This window comes from Protopterus annectens, chromosome 2.part1, assembly GCF_019279795.1.
Source record: "Protopterus annectens isolate FY-2018-M chromosome 2.part1, PAN1.0, whole genome shotgun sequence".
Classification (NCBI taxonomy): domain Eukaryota; kingdom Metazoa; phylum Chordata; order Ceratodontiformes; family Protopteridae; genus Protopterus; species Protopterus annectens.
The window spans coordinates 1967305705-1967321213 of NC_056729.1; the positions used below are offsets into that span (position 1 = coordinate 1967305705).

Genomic DNA, 15509 nt, shown 5'->3' on the forward strand with positions numbered 1-15509 from the left:
TTTTATTATCATGCAATATTTTATATGCTCTAATTATTCCTTTCTTAACTGCAGCTTGTTTCCCTTTGCCTATACTCTGATATCAATCCTTGATAGGGAATGCAATCTCTAACCTGTAGTCCAAATAAACTTTTGCCATCTTTCTATTCCATTACCTTTCCCTCTCTAGTTATTTGCTCCCAATACCTTAGTTCCTTTGCCAGTTTTCTCCAATAAATTCCAGCCACCTCTTCCCTATTATCTGTATCTCCAATTGCAGTCATCTCTATCAACAGAATCTCCTTTCTCCATTCCCGTGTTGGCTTAGTTCTTAGAATACGTTCTGCTACTTTATGAATATAATATTCTGTGTGATTATTTTTATGCTCCTTAAAGGTCTGCAGCCAAAATCCCAGACACTGTTTCATAAGCTTCCCCCGTGTCTCATCATCATCTCTTTTCACTTTGATTTATAGTTTTCTGCTTGTGCAATGTATAGGAGCCTTAACTGTGTTGCTCTGAAACACCCCTTCAAATAGAGTAATCCCAATCCACCTTGTTCTACTGGAAAAATCAGCTTATCCCACTTGATGGTAACATTTCAATGTTCAGCAATAACCCAGATTCTTCATTATACAGTCCATGTTTTGCCAGGCAATCTTCCAACAATCTGTTTGGTTAACTTCTTTTGAATATTTTCCAGTAATGTTAGAGGTCCTTTGGAACATGAACAAAATAAGGAATTTTATTCAGTGATAGGTCTTACTTAAGTTGCAAATGAGTTAACTAGAACCTTTCATTGATCTAGTGCTAATTTTGTTTAATAATAGCCCCATGACCTGCACTGCCTTTATCGTAACTGCGCAAGTGTTATTCTTAAAATTCAGACTGTGTGTTATATCCAAGTTAAACACAAACATCTTGTTAATATCTGTATCCAAGCTGACGTTCTATGAATTATTATACAGCTTACTTGTCACTTTGGTCTATATTATGTAGGTCAATGGTCATAATATGGGATGTCCTACTATATAACATTTATAATGAGAGACTGCTGTTCATCCTCTGACTTGATACCTTTCAAAACTACACAAACCCACCTTAATAAAGCAGTCATACTCTGGCCTTTTTACCCTGCTCTGGATACCATGAGCAACATCTCAGTACTTCAACTCTGACTCAAAAGTCGTAAAAATATGTCTTTCCATGAAATGGTTTTAACACTTGTGTGGTTTGGCACACATTTCTGTTTTTTTTTTTTTTTTTTCTCCAACACGTTTCTTCAGTCATACCATATGGCATATTTGTGTTCATAATGTTTTGCTGTATTGGTAAGGGGGCTATGCCTTCCTTTTTTACTTTTGTTTCTACATGCTGTTAAAGCTTTTCAACTTGGGTTTATTGCTTTTGCCTAGGAACTACTAGACCTTTCCACACTTTGGAATGTGCGGCATTGTTAGCAACGAACTCTGTGATTTCTTCTACACTGCAGACTCTGTTACTGCTAGATATGCATTGTCTTGGACATCAGATGTTTGCCATGACTACAACCTGCTTGTCTATGAAATCATGAAATCCGTCAAACTATATTTCTGAACTTCCTTCTCTTGTGCTATTACTTGATCTACTACAGTGACAGCAGATTTACTAATGTTCCCCATGACACCTTAAAATATTCATTCACACATTACAGAACACTGATTTTACCATTCTGTTACAAACTATACAGGCTCCACAAGCTGGTAGCAGTCATCATGTAGTTGAACTCCACTGTATGTTCTTTGGTCTTATATCTTGCTGTCCTTCCTGGGAAGTGTATGACTGAATATTCCAATGCATCATGCTGCACACACTGCACTTGGGATATCACAAGAGGCAAGCATTACTGTGCATCATTACCTATTCCCAAGTTCTGCATATGCTGGCCTTTCATTACTGATCAGTTCTGAATGTCTCAGAACCTTCAGGCCTCCAGAAATGCTTGGTACCACCCAAGAAAATTTACCCCCCTGCACCAGCTTATCCTTGTGCTAACCCTAACCCTGCCCCTAACCTCAACTCTGCAAATTACCTTACACAAAACTCTTTCCCTAACAGTAGCACTCTAATGCTCGCCCCATACATTAGTACACACACTCAACACTAAAAATATCTGATTACCTAGCCCTTACCCTAAAGCTAACTCGCAAACACACACACACACTTGCTCCCCTAAAGACAAAATGTTCTGTACAGCCCAAAGTTTTAGCATTAAGACACATGGCCCCTTACTGTAACTCAAAGCACATACACTAAGCACATGAACAGTCAACATTCTTACATTCAATAACCTAAGCATGCAACAATGAGTAGAGTTGATAAGCACAACAGTACACTGTCAAGCCAATCAGGTCACTGAGGTGTGTGGGAGGATGCAAAGGGACTTCTTATTTTTGCTTACTATTTTTATACTTTGTTTTATAATGTGAATTCAGCAAAACGGCCTCTAAACAAAATGTAATTTCATATACCCCACATATCATATTTTGCCTTCGAACTGTCAGTGTGCATCTCAGAAAGATGTTGAGCTCCAACTTCTCATCCATTGCTGACATACCCAAAACAGAGAAATATGGGCTGAACAGCCTAAAGTTCTGATTAAGGAATAAGTCAGAATCTACTGCATTCCTAGGAGATTGTGAAACCGGAAATATGAGTCATAACTCTAACACTCAAATGAACAGGATGTTCGTTACCTAGGGATACTTTATATGGTGCTTCACAACAAATTACTGGGTGAAAAGAAAGCTAAAGAGTTAGGTAAGCAGTCAGTAAAAAAAAGGCACTGCAAAGTAAAATGCTGGAGTTGAGTTTAGTACACAGGGTTCATTGCTAGACCTGCTACTGCTTAATGTCTTTCTAAAAAAAGTATTTTTTGGATTAAAACAAATATCCCTGGCTGCAACCCAGACAACCTAAAATTAATTAATGATTCAGAGGCTGCAGAAGTTAGTTCTGAAGGGTGTCGTTTAGTGGTTAATACCGACTCAACCACTGTGCCTTGGCACCTAGAAGAGTCTAGGATAAAGCACCAAAAGCATTGGATTAGAGAAAAATAAAGGGGTCTGTCAATTCATTGAACTGCCACATTGTCGAATGTCATCACATCAACAACGCAGGTCATCGAACCCCTTCACACCCTCGGCTAACTATATATACCAGCTACAAGATTGCATTACAGTCAGGATGGTTCAACGGCCTGCACTGTCAATGAGATGATGTTTGCGGCCGTTTGATGAACTGACATACACCCGAAGTAAAGACAGCTAAGCAACTACATGCATTGTAGCCAGGGTGACCTACATGCGGGAACATGCATGGTCTACACAGGACAGATACTGCAATCTCCTTGTCAGTACAACACATGGCAAGGCAAATTGGGAGCAAAGGGTTAGAGACCTAAGCATAAAATCATGATGGCCTCCTAGATGATGGCAGAGATGGGGGGAGGGGGTGATGACTAGAAGGCAAAAGGAACAAAAACTGGCCAAAAATGCCATATATCTGCCTGTACATAACACTAAATTGGAATAATGGTAAAAATGTAGGTAATAGCCTAAAAACATTGAGCAAACAGCCAGTATGATCACAAAGATAACACCTAAGTTTAACACAAACTAAAACAAGACAAAGTAATGGGATGCATTATTAACAGATGAATGCATACATAAACTAAATTTCTCCTGGAACAGGAAGAAAACAAAAGTTCATGGGTTCCATTATTTTCCCTAATATAGATCATTCAAAACAGTGCAGTAGTTATGACCTTAAGAATACATGGATACAAAACCAAGTGCATGGACTGAACAGGTGTAAAAGTTTTACTTTGCTCAAGTCATAAAATACTTTCTCTAACATAATGATACAGTCCAGGAAACTATATGGAGAAGCAGCAGACATAAGTATCTTATGTAGAAAAAGCAGTAACAAAGCTCTTAAACGGAGTGGTGGATCTTGAATATAAAGAGGAATCACACACTTTGAATGTGCATTACTGGGAATAAGGAGAGGGGTGAATGGATATGAGCAAAAAAAAAGAGAACAGATCAAGTTGTGGGCCTGAAAAACAGTTAACAGATGGAGGGATTATATCACTCAGCTGTCCAGATGTTCACCTATTTTTGCTGTTTCTCATAAAAGTTGTGGTTTTCTATCAAATCTTTGAGGATTGAGTGTTACCAAGAATTTGAGTTTCAAACCTCATATGCTTCAGAAAATAAATATATGCTAATGCAAAACTTGATATTCTGGCAACCTTCTAAATTTATATGTGCAAAAATGACCCAGTTTTCGGGTCTTTGTTTCCCCAGTATTTCTGGCTTTGTCCAGACTTCCTGCATAAGGAGGTTGAAAGGTATGGGAAAGAGAATGGTTGGGGAAAAAAAAGAACCTCAGGAAGGCTTACCAGAAATACCTCCAATACTTTGCAAAAGGAAGTATCAAAAATCCAATAAATCAAACAGCATGAAACATCAACTGCCAGAATCATGCGACATTCATTACACTACAGAACAACTGCTTGAATCTAGCTGCGCGATCAAGATGGAGCTTTAGATTTTCTTCTTTTACCACTGGCATACATTCTTGTACGTACTCAAGGCTATCTACAGAGGACTGCACTTTACAAAACCAACAAGCCCCAATGGGCAACTCTGGACTAGAAAAGGTGTGATGAATGGGACCGATCACAAAGAAACCAAGAAGCAGCTTAAAAGATTAAAGAATTTTTAATTTTAACGTTTTTATCTTACAGACACCATCAAATATTCTTGAAATAAGAGTGAATGCAACTAATTCAAGCATGAACCATCCCATCAATCTGGAAGGTTTCTCACATTATCCCCCTGCATAAAGGTGGTAACTGCAAGGAGTATTCCAACTACAGGCCCATAGCCATAGTATCCCCTTTGGCTAAAGTAATGGAGAAATGTATTCATATGCAACTCTTAAACCTACCTACTTGAAAACAATTTACTAGCCACCTGCCAACATGGCTTTAGACCATTTCATAGCACCACCTATGCTCTCTTATCCTTTACTGACCACATTAATAGTAATAGAAACAAGGACACTCTAGCCTCAGCCCTCCTACTGATCTTTCAAAAGCCTTTGATAAGGTTAACCACCACCTCCTCATAAACACACTTAAAAATCTGTCATTGGATGCTCTTGCTATACAGTGGTTCCAATCCCACTTAAATAATAGGCAACAGGCTATACTATGGGCAAATACCTTGTCTTCCCACCTCCCAGTTGCCCTAGGCATCCCTCAAGGATCCATTTTGGGTCCTTTACTCTTTTCCATCTTTACAAATGACCTCCATTCTGTAATTCCACAAGCCACCTGTATCCAATACGCAGACGATTCCACACTTATATACTCTGCCACTTCCCCATCAGAACTTCAGTCTCTAACCCAAAAGACCTTTAGCACAGTTGAAAATTGGCTTATCCTAAACCCATACAAAACAAAAATGCTACTATTCAACCCCACCCGCAGAGCCTCCCCACTCAACTTTACCATAACTTCTAGTAATGGAAAGTACAGTTGTGTACACCTACCATAAATGTAGATGTTCGAGTGTCTTCACTGTTGCAGTCATGACTGTAGGGTTCTCCCCTGCCAGCAGGCAGCCCTCGTTCGGCCAGAATCCCAAAGTCTGGGTCCGGCGTCGGCTGTTCAACCATGCTCCCTGACGTCAGAGCACCAGGAGTATAAAGCTGACAGCAGACGCCATCTTCTCCAGTTTTTCTTGCCCCAGATGTCAGGAGTCCCAAAATGAAAAAGGTCCCATAACCCTTGCAAATACACCTCAGAAGAATGGTGAAAACAGGAAATACACAAAAGTAAAAATAAGAGGGGACAGGAGGGAGGAACAGACTGCAACAGTGAAGACACTCGAACATCTACATTTATGATAGGTGTACACAACTGTACTATGTTCATCGTGTTTCACTGTTGCAGTCATGACTGTAGGGTAGAATCCCAAAGCTGAAAGAAAGGGAGGTGGTCATAAAGAGGAAGGGGCGGCTAAAAGGCCCTGCAAGACTGCAGAGGCAAAGCCCGCCCTAGACTTAGAGTAGAGAGGTAGATTGTAGTGCTTAGAAAAAGTATGCACTGAACTCTAAGTTGCAGCTTCCAAAATGTCCTTGGTAGGAACTCCCCTGAGGAAGGCCGCAGAAGTGGCAGGAGCTCTGGTGGAATGAGTCCGTATACTCCCTGGGACTTGCTTTCCATGGTGAGAATAACAAAATCTGATTCCATGAGCAATCCATTTAGAAATGGTCTGTTTTGAAATGGCTTTACCTTGGGAACTAGAAGCATAAGAAACAAACAATTGTTCTGATTTTCTGATGTCCTTGGTTCTGTTTAGGTAAAAACTTAGCTGTCTGTGTACATCCCAGGAATGTAAGATCTTTTCCCCTTTATTTTGAGGAGAGGGGAAAAAGGTTGGCAAGTGGATAGTTTGATTTAAAGCCACTTTGGAAACCACCTTAGGCATGAAGGTAGGATTTGTCCTCAGAGATACCCTGTCTTGATGAAAAATAATATAAGGTTCCACAGCCATAAGAGCTTGTAACTCTGAAACTCTCCTGGCAGAGGTTAGGGCTAACAGGATAGCTGTCTTCCAAGATAGAAACTTGATGTCACAAGAGGCAGCATTGCTCAAAAGGAGGCAAGGTTAGTTTTTCCAAAACATAGTTGAGATCCCAAGCAGGAATGGGAGGAGATCTAGGAGGTCTTAAGTTCTTAGCTCCTCTGAGAAACTGTCTCATGAGCTGGTGGGAAAAGATGGGAGGGTCCGTATTATAATGAGCAGAAATAGCAGAGGCATGTATCTTAATAGAAGAAAAAGAGAGACCCTTATGTAAGAGATCTGTCAAGTAAAGTAAAATTAAAGTAATGTTAGGAAGAAGAGGATCAGAATCCTGAGGCTGCATCCAGGAACAAAATCTTTTCCATTTTCCTGCATAAGATTTTCTAGTGCTAGGACGTCTGGCTTCTAAAATGACATCCATAACCTGCTTGGGCAGTAAAGAAGAAATCAAAGGCCCTGGATTAACCAGGCCGCCAGGCTGAGAGTTCTGACATGAGAGTGTAGAACCGGACCCTGATGCTGGGACAGAAGGTTTGGAGACGGAGGTAAAACCCAAGGGGGCTCCAGACATAGGTTTTTTAGAGTTGGATACCAAAACTGCTGAGGCCAATTTGGAGCCAGCAAGATTATCATCTTGGGCTTGTCCTGTTTTATTTTCAATAAAACCCGTGGAAGAAGAGGAAGTGGAGGAAAGGCATATCCCGAGAGGTTCCTCCAACTGAATGACAGGGCATACACTTTCCAAGCTTCTCTGTGGAAAGTCCTGGGGCAAAAAATCTGTAGTTGATGATTGAGATGGGATGCAAAGAGGTCTATGTGAGGACATCCCCAGACTGCCGTTATCATCCTGAATATTTTGGTGTCCAGCATCCACTCGTGTGGGTCTTAAAGGTTTCTGCTCAGACTGTCTGCCAGGAGGTTTTGTTTCCCTGGTAGAAACTGAGCTTGAAGATCCAGATTGCAAGCTAGAGCTGTGTTCCATAGATCCATGGCTAGTCTGCATAGGGGGTAGGAATGAGATTCCCCTTGCTTGTTTATGTACCACATAACTGTGGTGTTGTCTGTCCGTATTAGTAACTGCCCTGGTTGTAAAAGGTTCCTGAAGGCCAATAAAGCTTTCTGAATGGCTAACATTTCCTTTAAGTTGATATGCAGGTGCTTCTGATCCTTTGTCCAAAGGTCCTGCAGACAATTGCCCTGAAAATGGGCTCCCCAAGCATAATCCGAAGCGTCCGTGGTTAGAATCTGAGTGGCAGGAGACAGACGAAAGGGTTTCCCTTTGTTTAGTGCACAAGCCCTGGAACACCAAAGAAATTCCTTTTGAAGGCAAGGAAGGACGGAGATCAGTATGTGTAAACTGTGGCAATGCTGAGACCATACACTTTTTAGGTACCACTGTATTTTCCTCATGTGTAGTCTTGCATATGGTACGAGAAGGATGCAGGAGGCCATGTAACCCAAAGCCTGCAGGAATTTCCTTGCAGATAGTTGAGTTAAGAGTTACCAAGGTTTTGAAAGCTGAAGCCAGCTGTAATTGTTTTTCGGATGTCAAAAATGCCATCTGGGTTGTAGAGTTTAGAAGTGCACCCAGAAAAGTTATCTGTTGTGATGGTGTCAAATTTGACTTTTTTATGTTTACAGAGAATCCCAGGAACTTGAAGAGGTTCTGTACAAATTCTAGACGCTGGAGTAAGACATCCTTGCTGTCTGCCTGAATTAGACAATCGTCCAGATAAGGGTAAATTTGAATTCCCTTGAGTCTGCAGTAAGCTACTACTGGAGCCAGGCATTTGGTGAAGACCCTGGGCGCAGTAGACAATCCAAAGGGCAGCGCAGAGAATTGAAAGTGCCTCGATCCGGCCTTGAACCGGAGGTATTTTCTGCAATCCTGCCTGATGGGAATGTGTAAATATGCCTCCTTTAAATCCAAAGTTACCATCCATGCATCTTTGGACAGCATTGGAAGTAGCTGCTGTAGAGTAAGCATCTTGAATTTTGGAATCTCTAGAAAGGAGTTCAAGACTGACAGATCCAGAATGGGTCTCCATGAGTTTTGCTTCCTTGGGACTAGAAAGAGCCTTGAGTAAAAACCTTTTCCCATCTCTGAAAGAGGAACAAGTTCTATGGCATTCATAGCCAAAAGAGCTTCCACCTGGTTTAAGGCCTCCGTCCATTGATGTTTTGGAAGATCTGACCATCCGCTTGGCCTTGACAAGGTATGAAAATGGAATTTGTAACCTCTTAAAATCACACTCCCCGGGCTCCATGAAAACAGCTCTGGTGGAACCTAGTCGGGACATTCGGTCAACAAATGTCCAAAACCCGTTTGTCTTTGGTTATTTGAGTCCAATTTTGATAAAAAAGAGAGAGTTTTCCTCTGAGAGGGGCTTCCAGGCAGGACGTTCCTGTAGCCCAACAGGGGGAGTCATTGAGTTTGTTTCCTTTGAGATTGTGACCTGTCCTCTCCTCCCCTAGGGGTGGAAGCAGTCCACTGTCTTGGTCTATAAGCAGCTTGTGTTTGAGGCCTCCCTCTGGAGCGTCTATATCTACCCCTCTGAGGCCTGTCTGAAGAGGGAAAGGACCAATTTTTTGAAGGCCAATTCCTGCTAAATCTAGGTGGCTGTACTTGTAAGAAATCTTTAACTGTTTGCACGGATTTCACCTTATCCTCCATCTTTTTAATCACCTCTTCAGCTTTAGATCCAAATAAAACATTATGCTGAACAGGAGCATCCAATAATTTAGCCTTTACTTGTTCAGGTAAATTTTGTTCCTTTAGCCATGCATGTCTTCTAATGACTGTGCCAGAGGCCGCAGCCCTACAAGAAGCCTCCAAGGCATCAAATCCACAGTGTAAACCATGCTTCCCAGCCTGTTCAGTGGCATGCAATAAGTCATGTAATTCCTTATCTGCACAGGCAGAAATGGAAGTAAATTTTTGTTTTAAGACAGACAAGAGAAATTGCTGGTATTTAAGCATATGAAACTGACAGTTTAAAGCCCTAATGGACAAAGTAGCAGAAGTGTACACCTTTTTGCCCCATCTTTCTAAGGATCGAGAATCCTTTTCAGTAGGAATGGGATTTTTGGCAGAAGCGGCCTTAACTCCCTTAGGACCCTGAGAAATGGTTTCAGGGTCAGCAGTAGGGTTCTTGTATAAAAACTGATGGGAATCAGGAACCCTGTAATATCTATCAGGCTTAACAGGAGCAGGAGGAAAAGAGTCAGGGGTTAAGTTAGCCTCCGAAAAGGCATCATCCACAATATCCAAAACAGGAGGAATAGCCAGGGGTCTATGTTGGGGAAGAAGAAGAAAATCCCTCTGTCTTTTCTTGGATTCCGAATACTCCTGTCCCTCCCAGTGGAAAATGTTCCCTCATTTCATGCAAAGTTTCTCCAAAAGAGAAATCCTCAGGAGGAGAAGCTGAAGGAATGGATTCTTCAGCATCAGAATCCTCATAAGGAGGGAAAGAATATTCCTGATCAGAAGAAGAAACAGAGGAAACAGAAGCCTGATCAGAGGAATCATAATAAACATCCTGCCTTGGCCTTTTGTCTGGAGGGGGATGTGAACCCCTAATCATAGTAAGTAAATCCTCTGCCATCTTGAGTAACTGTTTCTGTGACTTGGGAGCCGGTTCAGAAGAGGCCTGTGTTGAAGTCTTTGATTTAGAAGGAGTCTTTGCCTTTGTCTTTGGCATTGCCTTTACTAGAAGCTGAGTAGGCCTGAAAACCCCTTCGGAAGCCGGCACCTGCACAGCGGCTCCGGACCCATCCGAAGGAGCATTGTCCGAAGGTCCTGCAACAGAGATATTTAAAGGCCTGGTTGGCTCCTCATGAGAGTCCGTTTCGGCCGTCGGTTCTGAAATAGCCGATGACAGGGGCTGCAAAAGCGCCTCACTGATGACGGCCGAACCTAAAGCTGGCTTCGCATGTGCACTATCATCAGATTTGGACCTCGGAGGCTTGTCTTTATCCTTGCGACGTTTGTGAACTCCGGTAGCCGGAACCGTATCCGATGACATTTTGTAGTTGAAGTGCCTACCGAAGTAATGAAAAGCAAAATCGTACCTTCGCTTAATTGTACATTGATTGAATCTAGCACAAAACTGACAACTAGCTACGTCGTGGTCAGGGCCTAAGCAAGGAATACAGTAAGAATGAAAATCCTTATGAGGTATTTGCTTCCCACATGAAATACAATTATTAACTTTTTCTGACATCGGAGTGGAGCAAGAAAAAAGTTTCCTCAACGGGGTACTTAGCTTTGAGTGGAAAAGAAAGTCTTCGGACCGAAGTATATAGAAAAAATTCGTCAGGAGTCAACCAACCGGCATTTGCGAACTGCTATCACCGCACGGCAAGAAAGACTGGAGAAGATGGCGTCGGCTGTCAGCTTTATACTCCTGGCACTCTGACATCAGGGAGCATGGTTGAACAGCCGACGCCGGACCCAGACTTTGGGATTCTGGCTGACCGAGGGCTGCCTGCCGGCAGGGGAGAACCCTACAATCATGACTGCAACAGTGAAACACGATGAACATCTATAATATCTCCTGATCCTACCACAAAACTACTTGGGTTACTAATTGATAACCTCTCTTATGAGCCTCACATTATCACTATAAAAACAGTGAATAAGAAATTAGGTTCCCTCCACAGGATCAAACCCTTTCTGACCCCTCTAGCCAGGGTCACCATTGCCTGCACCCACCTTATCTCTACCCTGCTTTATGCCTCCCCTATCTACACTAAAATATGTAAAAGTAATCTGAGCAAACTGTCTACCTCTTACAACAATATTGCCAGATTTGCAGCTGGGTCTTCCTACAGAACCCACCACTATATCAGTCTGAATCAACTAGTCTGGTTAGAAATGCCAAATCTAATACTTTTTTATCAACTAATAGTAGCCCATAAGATCCTGTATCAACCAAGAAATACACCTATACTCACTTCCCTAGTCCCCCGCTACAACAATCTCAAAACTCTACGCTCATCTAACAAACTTCTTGTACAAATAACTAAATCTAACAATTCAGCTGGCGACACTCTGTTTTCTAATACAGTGGGTAAAACCTGGAACAGCCTCTCAAATCACATAACCTCCCTATCCTCAGCCAATCTATTTAAAAGCAAACTTAAACCCTACCTTAAATCAAACTGGCTACGCCCCTGTGCTAACCCAGGCTAACGATTAACCCTTCCCTTGATACCCAGCTTCTTATGGGCATTACCTTCTTTCTTCTCTATTGATAATAAAGTGTGTTTGACTATTCGAAGGATTAATGTGCATACATTTATGTTTATATAGTTGAATAATTAACCATAGCCATATTACACTTGGATCTCTTGTGAGACTTTACAGAATAAGCCTATCCAAGCACTTTTTTCTTCCTATGAAAACTCATAGCTATTAGTCAATAGTATTTTAGTTTGAAATTGTTGTGTGACTTTATAACTAATATTGTCTCTTATATATACTTGCATCATTAATACAAATAACTACACTCCGTGGTGGTGGTGCTGCGGTAGCGCTGTCGCCTCACAGTAAGACGCTGTCTGGTTCGATTCTCAGCTAGAGCATCTTCTGCGTGGAGACGTGCGTGAATGGGCTGGTAACTCGGCACGTAAAAATCAACTACCAATCATTAGCAGACCGGAGCTCTGCTGTGGCGACTCCTAACCGGGAAAAGCCGAAAGACTCCACAACATTAATACAAATAACGGTTTGCATTAGTTGCTTTCCTATTCGAATGCTAAATCCTAAGACATGTAATGTGTGCCAAAGCTTTGTAATGTCCTAATTTCTTTGTAAATATCTATGTCTTGGTGTACTTTTTTTGTTGTGGAGCTTTTCTCCCCAGGGCTCCAATGAAAATGGACATATATCCAGCTGGACTAGCCCGGTCAACAAATGTATTATAATAATAATAATAATAATAATAATAATAATAATAATAATAATGAGGAAAACTGAAGGCTCTCCTTCCCATCATAGCATGGCTTTAGCTCAAGTATTAAGTATTCCTAAGGTGGACTGCTGGGAAACTCTTCATGGTGTTCATTCTGTGATAGATATTCCAAAAAACAAACTCTCAAAGCATGACGATTAAAATATTCATTACACATGATCTTTGTCATGCCAAATATCTTGAAAAACTACCATCCCCATATCATAGCCATTCACCTCACAAATTTCCAATGCGTATCAGTCGGTCCTGAAATAAAACAAGCAATAAAATACACAGAAACATTTGACTAAGTAAAGTAGGAGCAATACAAACCAATTGACTCTGGAAGATGCTGAAGTGCGTTACTGGACAATACCAGATCTTGCAATTCATCACAGCCTGAGATCCCATCTTCAACTACATCAAGGTTATTTTTGGAGGCATCCAAATATGTCAGATTTTTCAATTTCCCCAAAAACTACAGAAGAAAAATGATAATGTTATGTAAATCAGATATAACATCTTGAAAGTTATAGATGTCATTAAATGATCCACTTGTTAGTTTCAGAACAGAATATTTAATTTTCTTTTTCTTTTTTTAAACACATTTATTGAATTATCACTTGTGACAAACTAAGTTGATAATGTTTCACTTGTTCAGCAAACTTTAAAGGCTCCATAAAATGTCTCACATGGGGAAAAACAAAGGGTTGGCTGAATCAATCTGCAAGCGATTCAACCTTGAATCCTGAAACGCAGAGCTTGATTTTAGGTTCCTCTTTTTTCAACTGTCCTTTTTTACCCACTGCGGTTTCTTATATCATTCTTAATTCCTAATCCCACACAGACTATAGTACAGTCAACAAATCTTTTTGTTTTACCATTACTGCTGCTTGAAGTTGTCTCTGCATGCACTGCAACAGTTGTTTTTAGTTTTGGTTTGTTTATTCATCTGTTTGGTTTCTTAGTTTATGGTACAGTCTGGTCACACTTACTATGATTGTAACTGTTTGGGTAGATCAATGTTGCAATACTGATCCTTGGGTCTTCCCACCAAGCAGAAGCCAGCGACCTGCCCAATTTCCAGAGTATTTTCATTACTCCTAGCTGACTACTTCCAATGGCTAATGTTTAGATGTCAGGTTATAGTTGGGGCATCTGCTGGAAACCAACTTCAGGTCCTTCCAGATTGAACAGCAGTCTGTTGCCAGAGGACAGCATGACCCTTCAAAAGTGTCAACATTTTTTTTTTTGGAATAGGAATAGGGGAAGGTACCAACTATATGTTAGTAAAAATAAGGGATGAAGGTGGATAGGTGCTACCCATCTGAAATGCCCCCCCGCCCCCAGCATGGGGGAGAAGCCAGCAGACAGAGGAATAAGTGGTGGTAATTTGTACTGCAACCCTGATCTACTAGAACATCTACACTTATGACAAATGTGATGCAACTGTACTATGTTCATCACTGTCAATGCTGCAGTTCTGATCCTTGGGAGGACTCCCAAAGCCACTACTTGGGGTCATGCTGTCTGTTGGCCCTTGGGAATGCAGGTTTTGTAGGATAACAGTTGCAAACCCTGTTCTACCCTTGGAGACACTGGCTAAATGGCAATGTTTAGTAAAGGTGTGGGCAGACACACGTGACAGCTTACAGGACAGCCTATGTAGAAACACCTTTGAGAAAGGCAGTGGTGGCTGCACTACGTCTGGGTTGGGACTGACTTACCATGATGAGCATAAGAGAAGGTAATGCAGTTGGCTATCCATTTAGAGATGGTCTAGTTGGAGATGGCTCTGTCTTCTTTTCCTTCTCTAAAGGTTACCAATATTAGGTGTGCTCTGTTAGGGAATTTTGTCCTGTGCAGGTCATACCTGCCCTGTTAGCATACATCCAGAGAAAGTAAAATTTGCTTGGTTTTATTCTTTGGGTTAATGAAGAACACCATCAAGTGAATAGCTTGAATCAAAGAGAGTTCTGACACTACTTTGGTCAAAAAGGAGGGATTAGTTCTAAGGGTTACCCTATCCCTATGGAACACAGTGAAGGTTTCCTTCCACATCAGGGCTTGTAGCTCTGAGACTCGCCTGGCTGAAATGATGGCTATGAGCAGACTGGTCTTCCCAAGTGAGTATCATTGGGGAAGCAGAAGCTGCTGGCTCAAAGGTGGTAATGTAAGCTTTTCTAAAACACAGGTTAAATTGCATGTAGAGGGACAGGGATTTAACTGAGAGGCCCAAGATGCATGACCCCTTCAAGGAAAAGTTTCAGGTGAGGGTGAGAAAAGACTGGCGGGGAGGGGGGGGGCAGGTAAGGTAGGCAGAGATAGCTGAAGCATGTACGTTAATACCGGAATAAGAAGGTTCACGGTGAAATAATCCTGACAGGTATTCTAACACAAGGCTTATGTCTGACAGTGAAGGGTTAATGTCTTTGTTCCTGCACCGAAGAGAAACACTTTCCATTTGGATATGATTTTCTGGTATTATGTTTTCTTGCCTCTCTCAGCATTGACAGCACTTCTGTAGAACAGTCTGCATTATTTGAGGTGAGGAAACAAATTCTCCCAATTGTTAGTTTGAGAGTGTTCAGGTGAGGATGAATGAGAAAACCCCTTTAGCTGAGTGAGTAATTCTATCACCTGTGGGAGAATGTAGTGTTACCCCTTGCTGAAGGTCAACTGGAGAAAGAACCATGTTTTCTTGGCCATAATGGGGCTACAAGTACCATGCTCAGACTATCTGGCCCCACCTTTATCAGTACCCTGGGAATCGGGGAAAAAGGTGGAAAGACAAACAAAAGAATCCTGTCCTTTTGAGGGAGAAGTTACCTGCTGTCCATGTCTGTTAGGTTCTTGAGCAGAACATTTGAAATGGTATACTTTGGTGAGAGGCAAAAAGGTTTATACTGGGGTGTTCCCACTTATGGGTGATATCCAC

General features: G+C 41.5%; 1 protein-coding gene across 2 annotated transcripts in view; it reads right to left on the reverse strand.

The window, feature by feature from the left end:
- ERBIN (erbb2 interacting protein) overlaps positions 1 to 15509 on the reverse strand; it is a 3184408-nt gene that overhangs the window by 1465973 nt on the left and 1702926 nt on the right. For both annotated transcript variants that reach the window (XM_044063352.1, XM_044063353.1), the window contains exon 11: positions 12905 to 13049. In XM_044063352.1, the coding sequence (XP_043919287.1) occupies positions 12905 to 13049 (145 nt within the window). The remainder of the gene's footprint in view (positions 1 to 12904; positions 13050 to 15509) is intronic.